Source organism: Coccidioides immitis (genome assembly GCF_000149335.2).
Source record: "Coccidioides immitis RS genomic scaffold supercont3.2, whole genome shotgun sequence".
NCBI lineage: Eukaryota > Fungi > Ascomycota > Eurotiomycetes > Onygenales > Onygenaceae > Coccidioides > Coccidioides immitis.
In genome coordinates, this window is record NW_004504309.1 from 3,481,293 (window position 1) to 3,504,207 (window position 22,915).

Sequence of the window (22,915 nt, forward strand, 5' to 3'; positions counted from 1 at the left end):
CCGCCCCAAAGCCGCGCTAAGCCGGTTGCGGACGTGGGAGGAGAGGTCTCCTCACCAATTGAATCGCAAGCCGTGCGCCTGTTCAACCAACTGGCTCGACAACAACTCTCTCTCTCTCTCCCCCAAGGACCCTGTCATCCTCCTTCAATCAAACCCTTCCGCTCCCCTTTGCCTTCGATCCTTCGCGTGCTTTTGCTTGTTATTTTCCCTTCTCTTCTCTCTGCGTTGTTTTAGCTCCGCTCTTTTGGTCGGGCGAGGGTCTCAATTTTTCAAACCCCGGCTCCTTTCGAGAAACGTTTGCTGCCATTGAGGATGTGGATTTTCGGGCTATGATCCCCCCCCTTCCAGAACACCTCCCGTCTTCCCTTGGACCCGAGTTGTATATTTTTACTGCTTCCGTTCTTTTTGGGCATTCGTGGAGTTCTTTTATTTAATATATTTTTGTTTTCTTTCCTTTTTCAAACCGGACTGTCTCCACGACCTGATTATAAGCGTACGATACACCGAAATAGCTACCTCCACAGACATTGGGTATCCGAAGCATGACACCCCAGCGAACTGCTGACATTCACGCTAACTAAAGCTGGCATCTGTCACGCTTCAAGGTCCGTCTACTGTTGGTGTACAGTCGACACAGTCACAACAAGTGATTCGAATCCACTTCGCATTACTTCTCTTCCCAGACCATACCTCCCCTCCGCTTTGCTGCCCGTAACCATCACCTTTTAAACGGATAATGGCGGATTACGGTTCCCAGCAAGGCCGGAACCCTCGACCCAACCCATACGGCCATGCATCTTCCTTTCAACGCGATGCCGCCTTCTCAGAAATATTTGGAGGCGCCCCGCCTCCTGGTCGCTCGCAGACGATGACCTCCCAGACCCCTCAGTTCCACCAGGAACGGGCACACACGATGACCGGCCACTCGCCGGAAGTCTACATGCCTTCGCGTGGCCATCCTCCACCGATGAGACAGGCACATCACAGCTATGGGCCTGGCCCCGAATCGGGATACCACGATCCGCGGTGGCAGCCTAACGGCTCCATGCCACCGCCTCGCAATCCTCCAATCCCTCCGTACTCCAGTCGATCTCAGTATCCCATCCCGCAGCGGATGGACTCCATTGCCAGACCGCCTCCCCAGTATCCACCCATGAAACCTCCAACTCGGATTCCTCCCCCTGCCGCCTTGAATTCGGACCCGTACAGATCACGTTCTATGGCAGGACCCGGACCACGTCCCCCTCAATTCCACGCCCCGCCCAACAATTACAACCAAGCGCCTCCGAGTGCATTTAGACAACAAGGCTATCACCCAATGAGTTCTCGAACCCCTCATGGCCGAATTGTACCCGAGAGGCATGACAACGAGCGTGCAATGTCGCTGAGCTCTTACACCTCCGACCGCGATCATGCGCAGACGATCAGTTCTGGACGAGTGATTCCAAATCGGAGACGAGACTCTGGAATGGAGCGGGACCGTGCCGACCGTATGGACCGATGCCCCATGGAAAGGCCACCCTCTGATCAAATCCCTGGCCTACCAGAGATCACCCCACCACATGATCCTCACTCAAGAATCAGACACCCGAGCGAAAGCTCCATCAATTCTCGTACATTATCTATGGCCTCAACCGTCGCTGCCGATCGCAATAACAGCTTGCAGACTCCCAACTCCGTCAAGTCTGGTCACTCCGCCCCTGCGACTGTGACAGCTCATCGTAGCAGGACCCCCCTTGTCTACCCCGCCTTGCTATCGCGCGTGGCTGCAGTCTTCAAGGAACGAGTCTCCATTGGAGAGCGTATTAAGAACGACTTGGCGTACACCAACGCCTTTACTGGTGCCGAAGCCGTGGATCTGTTATCGTATATCATCAAAACAACGGATCGGAACCTAGCGCTCCTACTCGGCAGAGCGCTAGATGCACAAAAGTTTTTTCATGATGTGACATACGACCACCGACTGCGAGACGCTCCTGGAGAGCTCTACCAGTTTAGAGAAACCATGGGAGAGGAATCTCCGATTTCCGAGGTAAACGGAGTCTTTACACTCTTGACGGAATGCTACTCCCCAACTTGTACTCGAGATCAGCTGTGCTATTCGATTGCGTGTCCGAGACGACTGGAGCAGCAAGCCAGATTGAACCTCAAGCCTCACCCTGGCTTACGGACCTCCGCATCGAGAGGCAGTCTTCATGATCAGGATGAGAGCGAGGACCAGAAGCTATGGATCAACATGGTACCGAAAGAAGTCGCGGATAGCATTGATGATAGGGAAAAGAAACGACAAGAGATCATTTTCGAGGTTATGTACACTGAGCGTGATTTTGTGAAAGACCTAGAGTATCTGAGAGATTTCTGGATGCGGCCGCTGCGTTCCGCGCATAACACCAACCTTTCTCCAGTTCCCGAGCATCGTCGAGAGAAATTCATCAGAACTGTGTTTGGCAACGTTCTCGAGGTCCTGAGCGTCAACTCCCGATTCTCAGAAGCACTGAATGCACGACAGAAAGAAAGCCACGTCGTCCATTCTGTAGGTGATATCTTCCTTCAGTATGTCCCTCGCTTCGATCCTTTTATAAAATACGGTGCAAATCAACTCTACGGGAAGTATGAGTTTGAAAAAGAGCGCGCCTCCAACCCTGCCTTTGCCAAGTTTGTCGAGGAAACAGAAAGGCTCAAAGAGTCGAGAAAGCTGGAGCTCAACGGCTATCTCACGAAGCCCACTACTCGTCTCGCCAGATACCCCTTGTTGCTGGAGAATGTTGTCAAGTACACGAAAGACGATAATCCGGACAAGCAAGACATTCCAAAAGCCATTGCGCTCATCCGTGATTTCTTGTCCCGCGTGAACACGGAGAGCGGAAAATCAGAGAACCATTTCAATCTGATGCAATTAAACATGGCTCTCAAGTTTGCCCCTGGCGACTACGTGGATCTCAAGCTCACAGAAGAGAACCGCACCATGTTGATAAAAATGGCGTTTAAAAAGGGACCAACAGATTCTTCCGAGGTCACAGCCTATCTCTTCGACCATGCAGTCTTGCTTGTGAGAATAAAGGCTGTGAACAAACGCGAGGAGTACCGAGTATACAAGAAGCCGATACCTCTAGAACTGCTTGTTATTGCGCAAATGGATGAAGTCATACCGAAACTAGGTATTGCGAAACGTCCTTCGGCTAACCTGCTAGCCGCTGGCCGCGCAGCCAATGCACCACCAGCTTCCAAAGATGCTTTCCCTATCACGTTCAGACACCTTGGGAAAGGAGGTTATGACCAAACCTTGTGGGCAACGTCGCAAACTCAACGGAAAAGGTTTATCGAATTGGTTGAAGGGCAGCAACGGAAACTGAGAGAGCATAGCAGCAACTTCTATTCGAAGACCGTGCTGTGTGAAGGCTTCTTCACCGCAGTGAACAGAGTGAATTGTTTGGTTCCAATAGGTTAGTTGCTTCCACTAAAGACTTGAACTTGATAGAAAATAGTCGACTGACACTTATATAGATGGTGGTCGGAAATTGGTTTATGGAACCGACAATGGCATCTACTTGTCTGAAAGGTGGCCTAAAGACAAATCTGCTAAGCCAAAACGTGTCCTCGATGCGACTGCAGTTACTCAGATTGACACTCTTGAAGAGTACCAGCTCATGCTTGTACTGGCCAACAAGACCCTCAGTTCTTATCCTCTAGAAGCACTGGATGTGCACGATGGACAAAACCCGCTTGTACGCCGACCTAAGAAAATTCAGGGCCACGCAAACTTTTTCAAATCTGGTATCGGTCTTGGAAGGCATCTTGTCTGCTCTGTCAAGACGTCTGCCTTGTCCTCGACTATTAAGGTCTTTGAGCCTATGGAGAATCTTGCCAAGGGCAAGAAGAAACCTCTAACCAAGATGTTCCAGAGCGGACAAGATGCACTGAAGCCGTTCAAGGTAGGGTCTATGTTCAAAACTTTCTATAAATTTGTTACTAACATCATCTCTTTAGGAGTTCTATATCCCCGCAGAATCTTCTTCGGTGCATTTCTTGAGATCGACGCTCTGTGTAGGATGCTCTCGTGGCTTCGAAGTCGTTAGTTTGGAGACAACCGAACGACAGTCATTACTGGATCAAGCCGACACATCTCTCGACTTTGTCGCGAGGAAAGAAAACGTCAAGCCAATCCACATTGAAAGATTGAATGGAGAGTTCCTACTAAACTATAGTGACTTCTCCTTCTTCGTGAACCGGAATGGATGGCGTGCACGACCCGATTGGCGAATAGCCTGGGAAGGGAACCCAACGGCATTCGCGCTCTCATATCCGTACATTTTGGCCTTTGAGCCCAGCTTCATTGAAATTAGACACTTGGAGACTAGTGAGTTGGTTCATATCATGACCGGGCGTAACATTCGCATGTTACATTCGTCGACAAGAGAGGTATATATTCCCAGTTCCCAACACGATCCCTTTCGCTGGAGGCAGGCCCCGCTGACAATAAGTCGTATAGATCATTTATGCCTACGAGGACGAGGCAGGAGAGGATGTAGTGGCCAGCTTAGATTTCTGGAACAAGCCCCAATAGTCTAGTTAGAGAAAGGGGGGCGGTGTTTTTGCTATCCTTCCTCTTTGCATACTTAAATCAGAGTGCCTTTTTTTTGTTTGAGGTGACGTGTTTTTTGTGTTATTCTGGTTAAACTCAAAATACCCGATTGCCTTCCTTCCAAAATTTTACACCTCATCCTTCAAACTTTTTATTTTTTGTGGTGCCTGGTTCTTTTCTCTTTGTTGTATGCATAAGCATTCTAGTCTATCTCTTTGTTCTTGACATGAGACGAATGCACAGATAATTGCTTGCCTTGAGTGCATTAGGGTTATTATCCGTCTCCGATGCTGCTACAGTTTATACTCAATTTTTCTTTTTATCTCGCACTCCATTTGCTTGTTGTTGAACTAACTTTTCCTTTTTTTTTTTTATATATATAATCATCTTCCCTTTCTTTTCCCGAGTATCAATCTCTCCATGAAAACCCCCCCCCCCCCCCCCCCCCCCCCGGAGTCATTATTGCCTCTATTATTTAGGATTGCGCATATGTTTATGTTCAATGTCTGATTTACTCTGTAGCTCGAGTTGAGAAATACCGGTTTGTTTATTTTATTTATGTATTGCTTTACAGTGGCACCAAAAAAAAAAAAAAAGCCTACTACTTAGCTCCTTTATGAATAGTTCGGATAACCTTCTGCCTCTTGCCTTTTTTTTTTTTTTTAACCGGAGATGGAGGGGAATGTGAGAGCTGGTTTGATTGTTTAGGGCAGGCAAACTTGTCCGAGGAATAATCTATTCCGTCCCTCGTCCTCTTTTATTGCCGCGGTCTATGTCGTTCACGACTCTCATGTAATGCACATACTACCCATTGAGCTGAGAGTTGATTTTTTGGGCTGGGTGAATCATTGGCATCCTTCTCGTGCGGTGTAATAATGTCTAGTGGATGATAATGGGGCTAACTCATCCCACACGCATACGTACCTAAGTAATCCACCGATAGACCTGCTGCAGGCTCGAGGTTCAGCTTCACGCGGTTTGATGTTGTGGTGCTCGTGAATTAAACATGATGATATCGAAAATCCGTATTACGATCTTAAAAATAAGGGTATACATCACCAAGCACCAGGAACAAGGGGGAAAAGAAAAAAATAAAGAAAAAACCAGAAAGGGTTGACGGACAAAACAAATTATACCTCTATCCGGAACAAAGAATTTCATGAAACCAGAAAATGAAATCAAGAAAAAAAGAAAGAAACCGAAGGGTAGTTGGGAGGAAGAAATAAGGCTGTAGAAAGAAGAGAAGAGGTGTCCAGGCAGGCGGGAGGGCCCCTGGAGTCATGGCTAATAAAGCTACACGATTGTGTGTATGTAAAGAAATCGGAATGATCAAAGGAAGAGAATCAGTATTAAGAGCATAGTGAGTATCAGGTCTTAGTATCAAATAAAAACACAAGCTTTCAAAAGTCAAATCCATGGGTACTTTGCCCTTCTCACTGCCTCTCTCTCTCCTATTGGCATCTGCTAGGACTCAGTTGTTATATAGCCAGAACTGAGTGCATTCACACCTACCTCCCTGCTAAACAAAGAATTTAATGGTATCAAATTGCAATGGCCTTTGAATAAAGACGGCCTATGGGGGCCCTACACACGGGTATGGTAATGAAATTTAAGCGCCCACTTCCCCATTTGTTCCATCCCCGTGCTCGAGTTGTCGATTCTGCTCGCGCATGCGAGCCTCGATTTCTCTCAGCTGACTCTCGCGGGCCAAAAGTTCTTGCCGCTTCTCGTTGATTTCCCGCTGCACCTTCAGTTCGATCTCGCGGAGCTTCTCTTCTTCGCGGCGGAGCTGCTCCTCCTTTAGGCGAACGGACTGCGAGGCCAAATCTTCTGGGTTCATCGAGGAATCGTGGTTTCTACGAATACTGTTAGCATTGATGTTTCGAGATGCATAATCAGACTGGGAATCACATACGCAGCAGCTCCACCTTCCACGCTCTTGCTGAGCTTTTCGGTTCGGTAATTTTCGTAGAGGAAATCGTGAGTAATCTCTTTGAGGTCGGCAAGATGGCTATGCAAGAGAGCACTTCTGACAGCCAAGAAATCGGAGTGTCGCTGGTTCTCGACCTCAACTACACCCCATGGATATTGTCTTGCGCGGACCTTACGGCCGTTAATCTCAAGGACATCCTCAGAACCAACAATTGCAAATGGCATAAGCCCTCTGAGCTCGGCATTTTCCTCAACGGTGTCTTCGTCATCCTCTTCAACGTCGTAGGGGAAGTTATAGATGGGGATACGGTAGTGCTCAATATCCTCCATGATGAGCTTTTTCGACTCTGCGAGTTCGGCCGGGGTAAGAGAGTCTGCCTTCCCAATTACGGGGATAACATTGACACGTGGAGACAAGCGCTTCATCAACTCAATATCAAGCTCCCGCAAACCGTGACCAGTGGGTGTGATAAAGTAAAGGAGAGCGTGCACACGGTTATCACGGAATCGAGGATTACGCTTGATTCTGGATTCTTCCGCTAAGATGTCATCATACTGGCGTTCGAGATAACCGACGATTTCGGAGAAGCTGTGCAACCCGGTTAGCATTGGCTGTTCACATGCATGTTCCAGAAAACCCCTCCATACCTCTCTTCATTGTCGATCTGATCGCCAAAGCCGGGCGTATCGACAATTGTCAAGGAAATGCGGGTGCCCTCTTCATCTAGTTCGAGTTCTATGTGAGGATTAGTACAACTGGAACTTCACCTCGGAGACGTTGCCTTAAACCCACCGACAGTGACCGGCTTAATACGCACACCTTCCTCAAGGTGAGCATTTGTAGGATCGTCGGCATCTTTTCCTTGCAAAACCTTCTTTCCACAGAGTGTGTTGACAAAGGTTGTGCGGCCTAAGATGCGGAAGATTGACCCGTGGTTAGCACGCGGCAGGTGAAGTAACGACACACAAGTAAGCGTAAATGGAGTGCCCAATACCGGTTCCACTGGCGCCGCAAACCATCAAACAGAACTGAATTCCCTTCTTCACATTCTTCTTCCGGCGAATCTTGATCTGTGTTTGCAAGGTCAGCATGGGCAGTTAAGGGTGTGTCGTCGTGGCTTTCAGAAGGCCGGCAAAACTACAGCTAGAGCGACAAAGCGGGCAAAGGGCCAGCCATCCACACAAACGAAGGACGGGAACGTACAGCGTTGACTGTAGAAGCCATGGCGTGCGAGTTGGCGTGGAACGAAATCGTGAAGGACGGGGTGCAAGAAACTACGGAGTAGTCTCGCAGTCAAATGAGAAGGGGTGTTGGGTTCAGCGGCGTGGAAGCGAGGGAGATCCCAGCTTCAGGGAGGGGCAGCAGAAGATCTGGGTCCTTGATGGCTGCAATGGCAACAATTGCGAGAGAGGAGGCAGGGAGAAAAGGGTTGAAGCTGACCTGTGATGGCTTGCGAGGGTCAGTCAGGTCGTAAAAAACTAAGTTTAAGGGGCCTTCAGTTGCTTTGGTTGTCCGCTGGCCAAACAGCGCTAGGCGGGATTGGGAAGGGCAGCAGGGAGCGCCGCTAGTCCCGCTCCGGCTAGCCTGCTGTTTTGTGACGATTCCGTTTCAGGTGATTTTTCAGCAAAGGCAGCCAATGGGATCGCTGCAAGGACCGAATATTGCGCCAGGGCCGATTCTGCTTGGCTGGCCGACTGCTTGGTTTGGCTGTTTCCCCGCTCAGCCATTGGCTGAATTACGGGCATGGCGGGTAACCCGATTACCGCATGGTAACTTTTGCGCAACTATTGAGTTTCCCCCCTTTATTTTCCCCAGAGGAACCAAGCGGACAGGTGTGTGTGCCTGAGGGTCGCTCAGTGCTCACCACCACCGGCCGGAGGATCCTAGTGACTTTTTGCCCACAAACACAGTAATCAATTAACAATACGTCTCGCGTACATTAAGTTATTGGTCCCGGCTGGCATTCAGCATGTCGATACATAGGACGATATCCCACGTCCGCCCCGGCCTTGGCTCCCTGCAGCTGGTGGACGCGCTTCTGCAGCTCACGGAACAACCTTTTCCAGGAAGCTCACGGCCGGCGCTAAGCCATATCCGACCAAGCGTCCAATATGACCCCGTCATGTGACCGCACTGGCGGAGCATCGTGGATTACATAAGCCAACCTTCGCTGCGTCTGATCTGATATCATCGCCAGCCATCCATGCATCACGACCGCCAGCTTGAACGTCTGAAGGCCGTCAGGGTGGTTGCCTTAAACAGATAGGTTGGGAAGCAGAAAAGCGGTGAAGTTGAGCCTCCCGGGCGGCAGATCTGTATATGTATCGTTATATATCCTCCTTTTTTTCTTTTATGGACATCTCTGATCCATCTATTTAATCCGGCTTTCTGCGCTCTATATCGAGCCCGATACTTCATGGTATCATGATAAGGCCCTTGTTCTGAATGGAATTATGGACACAAGACAAGTAATAGATACCTCTACGGGGCCCGGCTCTCTCTCGGTAGCTTTCAACAGTGACAGCAGCTGCTTTTCGGTCGGCCTTGACTCGGGATTTTGTGGTGAGACTTCGATTCCCGAGTTCTTATCCGGACGAACCCTTGACTTACCATTGTTTTATGCGCAGTCTTTAATTCCGATCCATGTGAGCTAAAGGTGTCAAGAGGTAAGCAAGTGTGCACCGGGAATTTCAATATATACCCAAATTCTACAACTGCTAACACTGCTCCGTCAGACTTCAATGCCGGAATCGGGGTTGTGGAGATGCTTGGCCAGTCCAACTATCTAGCCCTCGTCGGAGGCGGGCGCAGGCCTAAGTTCCCTCAGAACAAGGTGTGCAACCTGCCCGTCCATCCACCATGAGTACTCTTCCGAATGGCTCACCGTCGTCTAGTTGATCATCTGGGACGACGCGAAGCAAAAGGCGGCCATTACGCTGGAGTTTCGCACTTCTGTCCTGCGAGTCCGCCTTACCAGATCCCGTGTTGTTGTTGCTTTACACAATAGCGTCCATGTTTTTGCATTTTCCGTTCCGCCACAGAAACTCTCCGTTTTTGAAACGGTAGATAACCCCCTGGGACTACTATGCTTAGGCCAGCAACTTCTCGCTTTCCCTGGTCGATCGCCTGGCCAAGTCCAAGTGGTAGAACTCGAGACTGGAAATGTTAGCATTATTCCGGCGCACAGCTCTCCGCTGAGAGCGCTAACTTTAAGCTCTGATGGAGCTTTACTGGCCACTGCGAGCGAAACAGTATGGCTCTCCTCTCCTAGTCCTTGTTACTCGTTTGGGGCCGTTGCGCTAACAATCAATACAATCAGGGAACACTCATCCGTGTATTTGCAACAAGCAACTGTGCCAAGATAGCAGAATTACGGAGAGGATTGGAGCATGCGGACATATTTTCATTGGGCATATCGCCATCTAACACACTACTTGCTGTTACATCAGACAAATCTACCCTGCATGTTTTTGATCTACCGCACGCTCGTAATCCTTCCCCAAACAGTCAGCCACCACAAGTCACAGGGGAAGAGGCATTATACAATAAATGGGGATTCCTAGGAAAGATACCCCTACTTCCGCGACTGTTCTCTGACGTATATTCATTCGCCAGTGCCCCTTTTGAAATTGGCGACGAGACCCCTCCGGGCACCGGATATATTCCGCAGCTGGGTTCTTCCTTTAGCCGACCGCCCAAAGGGGTTATTGGCTGGACTAGTGACGATACACTTTTGTTAATAGGCGCGGGTAAAGATGGAAGATGGGAGAGATTTATCATTCAGGATGGTCAGGATGGGAAGCGCGTTTGCACCAGAACTGGATGGAAGCGGTATTTAGGAAGTTGAAGCCGCTATTTCCACCCTGCAGCTGGGATTTTCTTTCCGATAATTCTCAACTGCACCAGATGCTAGCATTTAACGAACGGGATTTTCCAGTCGACCCCGTTTCCAATATACTACCACCCGGGAGACACTTGGGTGGAATGAAGGAAATTGTCTGCCAACGTGACCATCGATTGGCGGAGGGAATATTGCAGAGCGGGAACAATAGTCCCGGTGGCCTCATTCCACCGTAGGGTCCGATACCCGCGGAAGCATAGGTCTTTCGAAGAGGACGCAAGCCTTTTGCATTCGCGCAAGAATTCTTTGTCTATTTTTGTTCATCATTCCCGACCTTGCGATAGGGTGTTTTATCAATGTTTTGCCTTAATCAGCTGTAGTATAATCAGGATTCGAGATTGAACTTTTCATGGGCTGTAATCTCTTCTTCGATGTCTCCGCCCCCTTGAGGGAGATCGCGATCGCGATCTTCTACGGTGTGCATGACGTCTTTCACGCGAACGGGAACGTTCTTCGCTATGTCTCCGTCGGTGATGACGGCGATGCCGGTGTCGATCCCGTCGCTCGGCGCTATCGTTTCGTCGCCTGCTTGATTTCGATTTTGCCAGCGCTGCTGCAACCTCTTCTTTCTTTTCCTGTATTAAATATTCTTTCATTGGATCCTCATCATCATGCTCCTCAATAAGCCGTGCCAGTTCCACTTCTTCCTTCAGTAACGGCCGTTTCCTTCTCTCATCGTCACTCTTGCTCTCCGATCGGCGCCTTCTAGACGTCCTATAACCATGATGATCACGATCACGGTCCCGTCCACCCCGTTGTCTCTCCAGCTCTTCCTTATCTAATGGTGCAATATTATCTTCCAAGCCCTCCTCTTCTTTTCGTTTGTACCTCATGTGGTCAACCCTCAGCAATCTTCCCATCACAGTCGCACCACAAAGATTGTCCACGGCTAGATCGGTACTTCTCTGATCCTCATACTTTAAAAATGCAAATCCCTTGCTTTTCCCCGTATCCTTGTCGCGAACTAGATTGAGGTGCACCGGTTCACCGAATTGGGAGAATATGGTTAGAATATCACCTTCGCTAAGATCATATGGTAAACCGCCGATGTAGATATAAGCCGTGTCACGATAGTCGGCGTGCCAGGAAGCTTCTGGGGAGCTGGAGAAGAAGATACTGGGTTAGACTCAAAGGGAAGATTAGGCCGAAAAGGGGCTTTTTTTCTCACACTGCGGTTTCTAATTCCCGTTTGTTGAGAGCCTGAATCTGTCGGATGGAGTTCATTTTGACGCTTCGATAGACTCCAACTGAGACGGAATGGCGATTCCGGGAAAAGAATTCTTTCAGGAAAGAAGTGGGGAAGCTATCTTAGAGCTCAGTCTTGATATTGTGGTGAAGTGTAGACTGAGTTCCGTGGTAAAAATGAAGCGACTGTTGCGTTGCTCATCGTAGAGTCAAAACCGGAAATCATTGCATTTAGTTATTTGCAAACTGGTTACGGAAAAACCACAACGCGTGACATCAAGGGTCAGGGTCTCCGCAATGCCCTCCCAGCTCAACACTCTTTAGCTGCCGAGTCCTTCTTACTCTCCTTCGCAATTTATTCTCATAACTAGGCGCGGAGGAATATCTACTTTCATTACGCCACCCACCGTTCGTTCATTCTTCTCCGCTCTAAGCGGACAGTGCTACGCCGTCGTTTTACTTTCTCCCAAGGCACCACAGTCGCGATAACCGCAAATACTTATCCGTGCTGGTGCATAGAACCGTATACCTCCTCTTCTGTGCCCGAGGATCTTGATATGTTGTCGCTAAAATGATCGGAGTCGGACAACGAGCCTCGACTTTGAGCCAGAGCTCCGGAACCAAAAATGGCCCCGGCAGCAGACCGACTAGCAAAGACGGGAAGAAGAACCTGTGGTCCTCGATGTTAGATGGAGTTGCGAGTGGGAAGAGGTTACCGGAAAAGACTCTCCTAGTGCTAGGTATGTATCCTTTGTACTGTAGCTGCTGTGGAGCTTGCATTCATCCTGAAGAAAGGGGGTGGACTGACATCTTGACCAACGGTCATCTTATGGAATAGGAGGTACCCCAGAAAGCCAACGGGAGTTTTTAGATACTCTGTCATCTGATCCGTCTGATCCAAGGCTGCCGTCGGAGAAAAAGAAAGGAAAAGCTCCCCCCATTGCGAACCAATTCGCGCTTGGATACACATATCGGGATGTCCTCGATGCCGACCAAGAAGGTAGGCCCTCACAGTATTGGCGCATCCGATAATGGCTTTTAAGGAACTCTGTTAACAGTAGCGTTTTTGTAGATATCCTCTCCCGAGTATCTATCTATCTCCTCTCCGAACCCTCTCCAGCTTTTGCGCCGCTTCTAAAACCGCTCCTAAACCCGAAGTCTGTCCGGGAGACCTTGATTGTGATCCTTCTAGATTGGGAGTCACCATGGCTGTGGGTACGGCAATTAAGAGAGTGGATTCGTTTGCTAAGATCGGTGTTGTTCTCTCTTGATGATGATACCAAATTGGTCATGGAAGAGATCATGATGGAGTGGAAAGGACAGAGGAGAGGCACGGACTCCACATACCCAGCAGGTTCCAGTGCTCCAGTGTCGATACCTTTGGGACCGGGTGAATGGGATGAAGGGCTGGGAATCCCAATGTGTGTTGTCTGTCAAGGAGTAAGTTTTCCTTTACATTTCCTCTTTGTGTGGTGAGCTAATCAAGGGATAGGCCGAGAAAATTGAAAAGCTAGAAAAGGATCATGGTTGGCGGGAAGAGGAGTTCGATTTTATCCTGCAGTTTATGCGTACAATTCTTCTTAAGCGTACGTTCGCTGCCGTTCTCCAATGTTGACTGTCGCCTTTGCTAATCTGGATGTTAGACGGATCGTCTCTGATATACACTACACCTTTCCTCGCCAACTCGCTGCAAAGCTTGATACACTCGTCGCTTGGGATCCATTCGCTTCTTAAGAGACAGTCGTTTAAACATAACGTCATTGATAGGGACAAGATTCTAGTTCCATCCAACTGGGATTCATGGGGTAAGATTCGCATAATTAGAGAAGGTTTTGACATGGAGGGCGTAGGAACTGCATGGTCTATTGAAATCCAGGAATCTGCGGGCTCAGGAGACGAACCTGCTGAGAGAGAGCCAAACCCGGAGGACGGCACGAGTGCGGTGGCTATATACGAGCAAACAATCCAAGATCCCAAACGGGACACCGCCATCTCGAGGACGAATCAATCTGATGATCACAAAATGGAAGTCGACACGGTCGATTCCCAAACATTTTTAGGGGAACAGCTTGAGGTACTCGAACAATTGAAAGCTGAAGATGAGAAACAGGAGCGCCAGGTGCGAAAAGAAGGAACGCTTAGGGAGAGCCCTGTGATTGATGAGACTGGACGAGTCAATGAGCACATTGGACCAGTACAGTTTAACATGGGTGGTATTCAAGTCGATGCCGATGACATGCTGAGGAGACTAAAGGTAGGTCTTATCTATTCCCTCTATGCACGACGAGACTGTTGGCTTTCGTTCGCTAACAGCCTCGTTATAGGAACGGGAAGCCAGCCGAGCGTCGAACCGCAGGGAGACTCAGTCCGGGGGGGAATCACCGCTCGCAGGATCCGTTGGCTCATCACCCGTGGCTTCAACCGGGGAACCAAAGATGCAAAATCAGGCTTTGGCCAGCTTTTTCGCAGGCCTGGTTAAAAAGCCGGGCGGTAGCCCTCGATCAAACCAGACATGATACTTGATGTCGAGATAAAGGCAATTCACAATGGTTGGAGTGTTTCCTCCTTCGTTTATTGGCGGGACATGTTGTTTGTTGCAGCTCCTTTAGTCTTTTCTTTTTTAACCCGGCATCCATATCCAGCTTTCATTCCTCGCTTGATTTGGTGGACTGCCCTCCTGATATCGGCTTGGTAGATACAGTGAGTCTTCTATACCCCGTTTTCCATGGTTTTCTCTCAAGCTATAAGCTATAATTATATCAGTGCACTTTTGTAAGCCGAATGCGATGTTGCATATGTCTACATCCAGCGAGCCGCTGCTATATTTTGTATCCTATTGTGCGGAGGACATAAACTACGGCAGAGTAAGGAGATAAAAATTGAACAGGTGTCATGTACTCAATTTCTGGAATTTCTTGAGCAGTAAATACTGGTATTATTAATATATACAATTAGAATTGTGAACCGGGGAAATTTATGCTCGCGAAGGGAGAAATCGCGATATGATTATCGACCGGATGTTTACGGGTTGATATTGACGACCGGGACCGTAGTGTCGCTCAGCTTGACAGCATTAGGATTACTCTCCCCAATGCCGGAGTATTTGTTGACCCATCCGAGGACCTGCTGGTGCCAGACGAGGGAGTTCTCTCTTCCAAGGACCCTATGAAGCGGAGTATGTTAGAAAACCTGCGATGCTGGGGAAAGGACGCTGGGGAATATACCAGTGGTTCTCATCCGGGAAGTTGAGTAAGCGGCTGGGAACGCCACGCTCCTGAAGGATGTTGAAAAGACTGACGCCGTCAGAGACAGAGAGACGGAAGTCGAGATCGTTGTGGATAACGAGTTGGGGAGTAGCGAAGCGAAGAATGTTCTCTGGAGCAGAGGGGTCGAAGCGCTCAAAGTTGTCACGGGCATCCCAGAAGGTGCCGTTGAACTATGAAATATGTTAGGAACTAGGGTAAAGATCAGAGAAATGAAGGCCATACGTCGTGCTCCATAAACCAAAGCTCCTCAGTGGCGATCTTAGCAGGAGCAACAAAGGTTCCGTCATGGGAGACCAAGGCCTTGAATTTTCTTCCAAAGTCATTGCCTTGGATCCAGTTGATCATGAATCCGCCGAAGCTGGCGCCTGCAGCAACGCCGTTTTCGGTATCAATGTAGGGAATGGAGCTTTCAATGTGCTCCCAACATTTAATGAGATCCTTGTAAGGAGCGTTTCCTGTAGGCTCACCGTTAGTATGTCTCTATGCTAAAGACTAGACGCCAACTCACCCCAGTCGTTTTGAATGGCATCAGTAAAGGCCTGACCCCAGCCAGTGCTGCCAGTTGGGTTTGGAGCAACGGCAACGTATCCTTGATCAGCCCAGACCTTGGGGTTCCATCGGTAGCTCCAAGAGTCACCCCAGGCACCCTGAGGACCTCCGTGGATAAGGAACGCCAAAGGATACTTCTTGTTGGGATCAAAGTTCTCAGGCTTGACAATCCAGGCTTGGACCTGCGATGGTGTTTATCAGCAAGCATTACAGGTATAATGTGGAAGAGGGCAAGTTTACCTCTTGTCTGAATCCTTGGAAGTAGAATTCGTCGACGTCCTCGGGGCCGAGTCCCTTCAATTCGGGATCGTGTTCATTTGCATAGAACACCTTCCGTGGAGCACCACGTGGGCCAGTCGTGTAATATAGAGTATTGGACCAGAGAGAGGTACCAGTGACAAGCACGCGGTCAGAGCGTCCAAGGAAGCTGTAAGAACTGACAGAGCCGACGTTGCGCATGGCTCGTGGCCTTGTGCGTCTTCCTGCAGTGGCAGAGACAGAGAAAAGTTTCACGGTGCCGCGGTCCTCAGCGGTAAAGTACAAAGTTCTGCCATTTCGAGTCCATTGGATAGAGTCGGGAGATCTATCCCAGTCCTCCGCAACAGCCCTAATGCTTGGGGATGAGCCAAGAGTAGCAACGTAAATAATATTGCGGTCAGATTCGTAGTTTTCGCCATGCATCTGCACATAAGCGATCTTCTTACTATCGGGAGAGAACTTTGGAGAGGTGGAAGCACCACGAACACCCTCGGGGGTCGCTGGGCCATCTCGTGCGTTGATTGGAGTGAATTCAGCAGATCCATCATGGGGACCAACGAAGATGTAGCTAGTGGTTAAGTTGGCCTTAGGCAATTCGGGGGCCTTGCTCATAAAAGCAACAGTTTGGCCGTCTGGAGAGATATCATAGTGATTAGATCCGCCGAATGGTGGGTAGGGAGATTCGGCGTTTCTGATGGGGGCGACAAGGTTGTTGAGATTTCCGTTAAGACTGTACTGGCTATCTCCTTTGCTTAGCGTGCCGGAGAAAACAGCGTTGAATTGAGTTGTCAACCAAGTATCCCAGTGGCGGACATAAATGCTGTCGTAGATACGAGCAGTAGAGAGGGGTTTCTCCGCCGTCTCGGGGTTGTAGAGAGTACCGTCAGGGGTAGACTGGCCGTAGGTGACGAACTTAACGTCGCCGCTCCGTGTAAGAACGGCCTTCAGACCGCTGAGTGGGCCAGGGAAAGCAGCAGCTTTGTAGCTATAGAGTGTGTTAGTATACTGTTACAATCCCGCTTCTTTTTGTGTCTCTTACGCCTTGGAGAAGTCCTTGATATCAGAAACCCAGATTTCACAACCTCCGGGTGTTTCGGAACTGGTGCTGTTGATATAGAGGATTTCTGTGCCTCTACCAAGCCAGACAATCTCTGAAACGTTCTCATCATCGGTGAGCGTGGTGATCTTGCTACTCTCCAAGTCGATGACGTCCCATTCATTCTTCGTGGTCTCATGTTGCTCAAAGGAGTATTGAGACACATGGAAAAATGCGACTTTCTATTCAGATTTGTCAATCAAATACAGATTACACCCAAAATCACGGCCAAAATGGCAAAACTTACTCCTGACGGGTCTGGAATGGCCTCGCCTCTTCGTGGAGAAGAAATAAATTGCCTACAAAGGACCGTGTCTCGTCAGTATTCGATGATCTGGAAGCCGACTTGATTCCTATCATAGCCAGAAATTGCTTACTCTGGGGTCATAGACAGAGCTGGCGATGCCAGCGCGGCGGCCGCGAGCAGCCATTTAGCCATCGCCATTGCTGCGAGTGACGAAGACGTGGGCCCAAACAGATAACTTGCTGTTCCAAGATCTCAATGACCCATAGACAACCCTGGACCCTGTGAGGACTTGTCTATCCATCTCCCCAATGCTGGGAGCATGGGGAGGTTTAAATACATCTCGAACAGACCTCAGCTAGAGAGCCAGCAGCCCTTGTCGGCCCAACAATGGATTCAAGGTACCCGGGATAGTGGATTCCCGACACTGTCCGGAAGCCTCCCCTCATTTCGTTTGTCACGCTAAGCCGTCGAGTGATAAAATTCTACGGAGTACCTCTACGGAAGCCTCTCTGTTGTTACTCCGTACACACGAGGTATCCCGGACCCTGGTCAACCTCCCTCAAATGGGAAAGCTTTGGGAGCGGATCGCGCTGGTTGATCAAGTGAAGCGGGTCCCGTTTCTCTTCCGCGAGAAAGAGAATCCCCATCCTTTCAGGTATCATACATTCATGATATATTAGTTACGTCCTGCACTTTCGATCAACTCGACAGGGCAAATCATGGTCTGAGTGTAGTACGGGACCAGCCGTCGAGAGCCGGTTTTCGACCAGATACGGATTGCGGATCGGATTGCGGATCGGATAAGCTTAGGACGTGACATTGGAGGCATGGGCCATTCAACTCGACCCGTGGACCTGATCGATTGCCATTTTATTGAGAAGGGTATCGGATGACCATAGCGTATCAACTCAAGTCGAGGTTACAATGCCAAGTCCAAAAAGCAAAGTGCGAGTTGTTTAACAAACAGCGCCATCGGCTCTCTCGCAGAAACGTCGTGGATGACCTCCGCAATCAAAATGAGCAAGGAACATGGTGCCAAGGGAAGCCAGAAGTCGGATATTTCGAGAACAATCTGGAGAAGATCAGCACACCAGCTGACGGCATTGGCTGATTTCCCGCTGCTTTCCCTTCAACGGCCTGAAAAGGCTGGAGAGAAACAAGGATGCCCCTTGACCGTCCAGCCATTTAGGTTCGGCTAAATTAAAAGTCGCCACGATCACCAACTAACCCGTGTCTTATTCAAGAGAAGGTGCCTCTCCACTTGACTTGAGTCCTTGACTGCTCAAAACGCCGAGATAAGTTAAAGCAGCACTCCATTGGAAGAATTGCTCAAAATACTAGAGGGCAGCAAAGCTCGTCGTCTAGACAACTGAGGCCGGGGATGTTTCAATCCTTAAGAGAATTTTCCGATATGCATCTTCATGGATCAGTTATCAGGTCGTACTACTCCATGCGGACAGGCAGATGTCGTTCAGCGGGGAACCGTGCCGCTCAGCGGGATGGTCGGCTCCATGTCCTGCGAACCCCGTTCTCCGTACCCCGTATGAGCGTGCCAATCGTATTCAGGCCTTTCGGTGCCATTGACTACACCTCGGCGACCAAATGCAATTAATCCTCTCCGATTTCATCTCCCTTTTTGGGAGGCGGAGAAATTCGGTCATTGCATGGGGATGACTGGCTCATTATTCTATCCACCCTGTTAACATTCTGGAACTTCGCAAAATATACACCTATTAAGGCGGAGGGTTCCTCGGTGTTACGAGTGATCATGTGGCCATGGCAGGGCCTGTAACCACAGTTCCAGAGCATTGGTGGATTGCTTATGGACTATATTGCTGTTGTTAAGCGAAGGAAAATCATGAAGAAAGTTATTCGAGCACTTTTGTCATCAATTCCTTGTTATGGAGGACCTTGATGGCGCTCTGCCGTTACAACGATCTGAAGCCCTGCATTCATTCTAAGCTGGGTCCAAGGGCCACCAAACTGAAGCCGAACCCGGCCTCACCGGTCTCACTTTTCTTCCCAATGAGTGTGCGCACTCCCAGATTTAGGGCATTCTCGCTCAAACAATCCTCGTCAGGCGCCAGGGCACCGCGATCAACAGGGCCTTTCATCGAACCATTCAACTCCCACAAGTGACCATCATCGCCTTTAGCAAAACTAATGAAGTGGAATTCACAACTATCACTGGGAATCGGAGCCCGCGTGTCTCCCATCTGCGCGGCCGAACGATGCGCATTTTCCAGTACCGGGGAATCATAGAGCAATCTCGCACGATCAACGGGAGACAGTGGCACGGCTGCTTTGAGCAGCCTGTCCAAGCCCGACTCCGGCTGAACATAGTGGCGCGCAGGGCCATTACTGATACAGTGTAACAAGGCCATCAAGCCACAGGCATTTCCGATTGTCTGCTTGAACCAAAGGACTGGCTCGTCTGGGCCAAATCCTTCATAATCATTCCTTGATGCTTCTTCCTCGTCTCGAGCTCGATGGTAGACGTCTCCATGGCAGATGAAGATCAACCCATACGCAGGGCGGGGAATAAAGGAGAGCAACTCCGGGTCATCAATGCTGTAGACATCGTAGAATCCCAGCTTTGGAGAGACGCCCAGATGGTGTATCAAATGGGACATCACCTCTGGATTGTTTTCTGGAATGATTCCACAAGATCAGCACGCGATGGAGGTCGCGACTTGAGGGGATGAGAAGCTACCTAGCGGCACAAAGGTCTTCTTCCCATTGATATACTCGACATCTGGCCGTTCAGCAGCAGCCATCATTTAAATATATACAGAGCGACGATTATTCTGGGTTCTGGAGTGGATTCAAAACCGAAGTTATGCAATCTCGAGACTTGTGAGAGCGGATACAGCAACAGACGGCCTCTTGTCTCGATTTTGTCGTCGCTGGACTGGCAGGCAACCGCCGCACTTGCGCGGCCAGAAACACATGACCACATGGCAACGTCCCTCCATCTCAACGCCCAAGACGCCCAACAACGCTCTGCTCTCGCGCAGATCACCACTCCTCTCCAGAATCCGCTTGATCGCAACAACTGCTGTCTTTTACTTTATTCCTCCTTTAGTTGCTGCGGACTAGTCCTTTGGAAGCTGGCTGTCGGGAGCGTTGGGAAGACCTATCTGTTTCCCGCGCCGCGACTCCAACCCCATGCTTGGGCTTGGTCGAGAGCCACAATCCGGATGTAACTCAACCCAGAGCAAAAACATCTCGTTGGATAATTTCCGTCCTCGGCTCTTCCAGCCCGGTGCTACCACCCCGGCTAGTGACGGCATGGGCTGCTCCCCATGGGCCCATTTCACATACTAGTTGACCAAGGCTAGGAAATTTCTGGAAGGAGTGCGAAGGATCTTATTCACATGAAGCCAACATCTCTTGGGCAAATAATCCCAATAAGAGCGCGAGTACGACTATTTTAGCTCGTATGACCGTGACGAGCAGCTCTCGCTTTGCTTCAGGATCAGCGAGCTGGGGAGAAGGGCTTGCATCTGACACGGCGGGGCTCCAGATCCTTCCTTTCAATCAGATATCTAATGCATGCTGTCCACCTATCCTGGTCTTGCAACAAGGAAGCGATAGGTCTACAATGTACATATCCGCGAGAACCTTTTTTTTTTTGGTCCAGAGCACTGTCAGTGATTGAACGGATCGACCAGCGTACCATTGCCTTGGAAAGAGTATTTCGGAGTCATCAAGATGGAGTATCCAATCACTCCCATCATTTTTATCAACTGCGAACTGTTTCCAGCAAGCTTTAATGATCCCGGCGTCATGTCCGAGACTGGATCAGACACCGGTCAGCAAAGCCAATGTCTTAATCAGCTATGCATGTTGCAGTTCCTTGTCTTGAAGAAATCCCGGTCCCTAAATGATCCTTGGCCCTGCGCATGAAAACATGCCCAAGCGTCTGAGCCTGCTCCAAATAAACTTCATTCTTGCCGTTGTTGCGGCAATCTTCGTGGGTGAATATGACCAAAATCTTAACAGAGGCTAGTCCATATCCCTGAACAACTTATACGGGGAGAAGGATCCTATTTTAAGGGACTGGGGAAGCATTTCATCGATGTCATTGAAATTGACCCCTGGGAATTGGCGGGAGCTCCCATCGTCGTTGGTCTTCAACTCTTCAAGCTCGACGGAATGAGCAATTTTTCTCCCCCAAAAAAAAAAAAAAAAAAAAAAAAAAAAAAAAAAAAAAAAAAAAAAAGAAAAAAGAAAAATCTAGTCTCGTATTACTATGCACTGTGTGTCCTGCTAGGCAACATCCATGGATATGATCTTGCAATGCCCTGGATTCCTCTTTACCTTACACTAGCCACGGTTGAATCTTGTCCCTTTCTGTCGAATTAAACTTTGAATGGTGATGACTCTTTTGTCTTCGCGTGTGATGCTTCGTGTGGAAGACCCTGCAAGTTCCCAAAGGGCCAGTGCTGGAGTTCGAAAACTCCGTCCATGTGAGATTTGGGCAGCACTTAGTTGGGCATTGCCATACCATCCTCCGGCGTTATCGACGCCGGGAATATTCACCTCTCCGATGAAAGCCGGCTTAACAGGACCTTTAAATCTAGGGTTAAGTAGTTCCTCTTTAGTCTGAAGGTCGGCTAGAAAGTGCGCACCAATACAACAAGATGGAGACGTGATCCTTATTTGTCGACCGCTCTGGGTATTTATTATCTGAGCACAATCATTCTGATTTGGGATGCTGCTTGGTGTTGAGCTCCATAGTCCAAATATTGACGGGGATAACAGCGTTTTTGGATAATCCCGGGTACTTTGCCATTCCAGTCCACTTTTTGTGTCCAAGTTTGAATTGGGCCGAAGCAGAGGGAACAGCTCATCCTTTACAGCCTGACTTGTAGACGTGTAAATAATGTTCTGGATGAGGAATTTGCTCTGTTGTTGCACTCTGTGCAGAATACATATGTAGATATTCCAGAATTCTGAGGAGCCATTTGTTGGAAACATGTTGGAAATCAAATTTACTACAAAGAACCAGCCAGCCTAGAAAATGCAAGAGAGTGCATAGACAAGGTGAGATAAATGTGAGTATCAAGTTGGTTTCCAGGACTTATGGAACTGCTAGCTTCATTACATTCCCACGTCTCCATCTAAGTGAATATGCTCGATATTGGAAGGAAAAATTTCTCAAGCAGCTGTTCTCTGATGAAGAGAATGCGAACAATATTATCAAGTTGTACTTAGTGCCAAAAGTATGGCTCTCCAAGTGAAAGTGTGCATAGAAGGGACACCTTGTTAACTGCAACTTGTGTTCCAAGGATGAAATATTTGGCAGTGGAAAAAAATTGCAGATGATATCAGTGTTAAGCTTGAAATCCTTCTGATGATGAATTTGATGACCTCTATTCCATGATGTTGTTCCATTTGAGCTTAGATGCACTCTTTGAGGGTCAACAGTCTTCCTGTCCTCAATATATAATTGGCTGTTGAATCAAGAAAGTCTCAGAGAGTGATTTAATAGGTAAGGATGATACTAGAAGAAAGGTGATGGATTTAGAGGCGCTGTGGGGTTTGCATTGAGAGCTGGAAGATTCACAGGGATTTCCTTGAATGGCTTTATATGTCAACTATAAGTGCAACTATAACCCTAGTACAAATGCTGAAGCCACTCTGCAATCATAATCTCATTATAGATAAAGATATAAGGCTAGTAATAGCACCAGTAGAGGCACATAAGACAACAATTTGAAGGCTTTGTTTGGCGGGATCAGCCCTACATTTTATATAGTGAAGCGGGCTTGAAACTTTACGGCTCTTCGAGGCGGCTTGTACCTGGCGATAACCAAGGCTCTACTTGAAAGAATCCGCAGAGGCCATCACTGTAATTCCGGCCCTCCTCCTCGTGCAGAGACAACTCCCACG

General features: G+C 48.9%; 8 protein-coding genes across 8 annotated transcripts; 3 read left to right on the forward strand and 5 right to left on the reverse strand.

Moving 5' to 3' along the window:
• Nucleotides 1-194: 194 nt before the first annotated feature.
• Nucleotides 195-4,564, forward strand: CIMG_06777 (rho guanyl nucleotide exchange factor; the record flags this gene model as incomplete). The annotated part of the gene is made up of 4 exons (XM_001242880.2): nucleotides 195-3,443; nucleotides 3,505-3,932; nucleotides 3,988-4,419; nucleotides 4,490-4,564. The coding sequence occupies exons 1-4, from the start codon at nucleotides 737-739 to the stop codon at nucleotides 4,562-4,564; spliced, it is 3,642 nt and encodes a 1,213-aa protein (XP_001242881.1). The 5' UTR covers nucleotides 195-736.
• A 1,229-nt stretch (nucleotides 4,565-5,793) lies between these two features.
• On the reverse strand, nucleotides 5,794-7,972 carry CIMG_06778 (septin-1). The gene is made up of 6 exons (XM_001242881.2): nucleotides 7,719-7,972; nucleotides 7,510-7,585; nucleotides 7,308-7,424; nucleotides 7,163-7,250; nucleotides 6,498-7,103; nucleotides 5,794-6,438 (listed from the first exon to the last, which is right to left on the reverse strand). The coding sequence occupies exons 1-6, from the start codon at nucleotides 7,737-7,739 to the stop codon at nucleotides 6,192-6,194; spliced, it is 1,155 nt and encodes a 384-aa protein (XP_001242882.2). The 5' UTR covers nucleotides 7,740-7,972; the 3' UTR covers nucleotides 5,794-6,191.
• Nucleotides 7,973-8,743: 771 nt separating this feature from the next.
• Nucleotides 8,744-11,394, forward strand: CIMG_06779 (SVP1-like protein 2). Its single transcript, XM_001242882.2, has 5 exons — nucleotides 8,744-9,077; nucleotides 9,143-9,181; nucleotides 9,251-9,348; nucleotides 9,410-9,766; nucleotides 9,835-11,394. Exons 1-5 carry the CDS (start codon nucleotides 8,969-8,971, stop codon nucleotides 10,360-10,362), a joined length of 1,131 nt encoding a protein of 376 aa, XP_001242883.1. The 5' UTR covers nucleotides 8,744-8,968; the 3' UTR covers nucleotides 10,363-11,394.
• CIMG_06780 (U2 snRNP component IST3) lies at nucleotides 9,891-11,787 on the reverse strand. The gene is made up of 2 exons (XM_001242883.2): nucleotides 11,585-11,787; nucleotides 9,891-11,517 (listed from the first exon to the last, which is right to left on the reverse strand). The coding sequence occupies exons 1-2, from the start codon at nucleotides 11,638-11,640 to the stop codon at nucleotides 10,764-10,766; spliced, it is 810 nt and encodes a 269-aa protein (XP_001242884.1). The 5' UTR covers nucleotides 11,641-11,787; the 3' UTR covers nucleotides 9,891-10,763.
• Nucleotides 11,788-12,172: 385 nt separating this feature from the next.
• On the forward strand, nucleotides 12,173-14,533 carry CIMG_06781 (dynein light intermediate chain; the record flags this gene model as incomplete). The annotated part of the gene is made up of 6 exons (XM_001242884.2): nucleotides 12,173-12,341; nucleotides 12,440-12,601; nucleotides 12,674-13,041; nucleotides 13,094-13,187; nucleotides 13,245-13,855; nucleotides 13,926-14,533. 6 exons carry the CDS (start codon nucleotides 12,173-12,175, stop codon nucleotides 14,115-14,117), a joined length of 1,596 nt encoding a protein of 531 aa, XP_001242885.1. The 3' UTR covers nucleotides 14,118-14,533.
• An 89-nt stretch (nucleotides 14,534-14,622) lies between these two features.
• CIMG_06782 (secreted dipeptidyl peptidase) lies at nucleotides 14,623-17,215 on the reverse strand (the record flags this gene model as incomplete). Its single annotated transcript, XM_001242885.1, has 8 exons — nucleotides 14,623-14,764; nucleotides 14,826-15,037; nucleotides 15,090-15,322; nucleotides 15,376-15,598; nucleotides 15,657-16,659; nucleotides 16,714-16,952; nucleotides 17,018-17,069; nucleotides 17,148-17,215. The coding sequence occupies 8 exons, from the start codon at nucleotides 17,213-17,215 to the stop codon at nucleotides 14,623-14,625; spliced, it is 2,172 nt and encodes a 723-aa protein (XP_001242886.1).
• A 1,595-nt stretch (nucleotides 17,216-18,810) lies between these two features.
• Nucleotides 18,811-19,874, reverse strand: CIMG_11835 (ubiquitin C-terminal hydrolase). The gene is made up of 2 exons (XM_001242886.2): nucleotides 19,731-19,874; nucleotides 18,811-19,667 (listed from the first exon to the last, which is right to left on the reverse strand). The coding sequence occupies exons 1-2, from the start codon at nucleotides 19,795-19,797 to the stop codon at nucleotides 18,970-18,972; spliced, it is 765 nt and encodes a 254-aa protein (XP_001242887.2). The 5' UTR covers nucleotides 19,798-19,874; the 3' UTR covers nucleotides 18,811-18,969.
• Nucleotides 19,875-21,346: 1,472 nt separating this feature from the next.
• On the reverse strand, nucleotides 21,347-22,000 carry CIMG_06784 (uncharacterized protein; the record flags this gene model as incomplete). The annotated part of the gene is made up of 1 exon (XM_001242887.1): nucleotides 21,347-22,000. One exon carries the CDS (start codon nucleotides 21,998-22,000, stop codon nucleotides 21,347-21,349), a length of 654 nt encoding a protein of 217 aa, XP_001242888.1.
• Between the last annotated feature and the right edge of the window lie 915 nt (nucleotides 22,001-22,915).